This window comes from Myotis davidii, unplaced genomic scaffold (assembly GCF_000327345.1).
Source record: "Myotis davidii unplaced genomic scaffold, ASM32734v1 C64040569, whole genome shotgun sequence".
NCBI lineage: Eukaryota > Metazoa > Chordata > Mammalia > Chiroptera > Vespertilionidae > Myotis > Myotis davidii.
In genome coordinates this window covers 1-1,484 of record NW_006379612.1, presented here as the reverse complement: position 1 = coordinate 1,484, position 1,484 = coordinate 1, and the positions used below count along the sequence as shown (strand labels likewise).

General features: G+C 45.8%; 1 protein-coding gene across 1 annotated transcript; it reads right to left on the bottom strand.

Annotated features, from left to right (window-relative positions):
- Positions 1 to 850: 850 nt before the first annotated feature.
- On the bottom strand, positions 851 to 1,452 carry LOC102757209 (mucin-16-like; the record flags this gene model as incomplete). Its single annotated transcript, XM_006777768.2, has 3 exons — positions 1,351 to 1,452; positions 1,189 to 1,256; positions 851 to 1,023 (listed from the first exon to the last, which is right to left on the bottom strand). Coding segments are annotated over exons 1-3 (295 nt in total), but the record flags the coding sequence as incomplete, so codon positions are not given.
- Positions 1,453 to 1,484: the final 32 nt, after the last annotated feature.

Below are 1,484 nucleotides of genomic sequence, written 5' to 3'. Positions count from 1 at the left end.
TGCAACCAGTTATATAATGTTGCTGCAATTTTTGTGTCCCTAAGTAATCATTAGTTCACTTGACCATGAGTTTTCCAGGGACAAAAGCTGTCTTTTATCTCCATACCCACCCAACACATAGTTTGGTACAGAATTGTCACACATGAGTGTTTGCTGAATGAATGAATAGGAACTGCAGCAGATACCTACAGATGAGGGGCTGATATTCTCATCTTTTATTTGTTCATTCATTTATTGAGTACCACAATGTGCCAACTTACTAAGAACTAAGGATCTAGCATCCCAGTAGGCAAATCCTGATTAGAGTTGGACAATAAAACAAGTAGTTGCAGTAAAGTGTGGTAAGTGTTGGTGTGCTGCCTATCTAGGGACTACGGACCATGGACAGCAGGGTCTCTCATCTTCAGAACTACTGCCATTTGGGGATATATGATTCTTGGTGGTGGGGTTCTCCTGTATATTGAAGAACATTAGCAACATCTCAGCCTCTGTCTACTAGATGCCAGTAGCACCTTATCCCAGTTGTGACAATTAAAAATGTCTCCAGACTCTTCCCAGTGTCTACTGGGGGGAGTGGGGAGGAGCAGAATTGCCCCTGGGTGAGAACAACTGGCTTAGAGGAACCTTGCTTAGATACTATGTGTCTGTAATTTTGATTTTGCATTAAAATGTATTATATTAATTTGGTTAATGTCATGTTTTTACCAGAAATAATAGGAAATACCCTCCCTATGGAGGTTGGGGAGGGTATCTCTCAGCCTGAGCTTAGACTGATTTCTTAAAGAGGAAATAAAATAAAACAAAGAAATGTAATGAACACTGTAAATCCAAGTACAGGATAAACACTCACCATTGACAAAGAGGCTGCCCCTGACCAGGGTATAGTGACCCATCTGGGTGACACTGTGGGTCAGCTGGCTCAGCTCCCAGTAAAGTCGATCTCTGTCTAGCCCGGGGCTCAAGGGGTCAGGGTGATAGGTGCAGATGACATCGACCCTGGTGGCTGCTCCATCTTTCTCAGGCCTGGGGAGAGAGGCATGTGGGAACTCTAGAAAGAGAGAGATCCTGAAACTGCTGGGTGTGGGGGCCAGAAAGATGGAGAAGCTAATGTGAAGTTGGTGGGAAGACTGAAAAGGGGGTGGTCACCACAAGTGGCCATTATGGCAAATGCTCAGGAAAGACTCTTACCTGAGGGAGATCAGTCTGCAACCTGAGTAATAGGGGCCCAGGCTGCTCTTCATAAACAAGGATCTGAGCTGGAGAGGAAAGAGGAAGAGGATGAGCAGGAGGGTTGGCTAAGAGGCTGGGTGGGATTTACCCGACCAGGACCTGCTGGGACCAGGGTCTCACCAGGTCCTGCAGGACACTCTGAGTAGAGTTGAATATGGCTGAGCCACTCCCCATGTCTACTGAATACTGGAGGTTGGAGATGGTAAAGTTGAGTGTGAGGGTTTCCAAGTTGTACAACAGAACTGTAAGAGAAG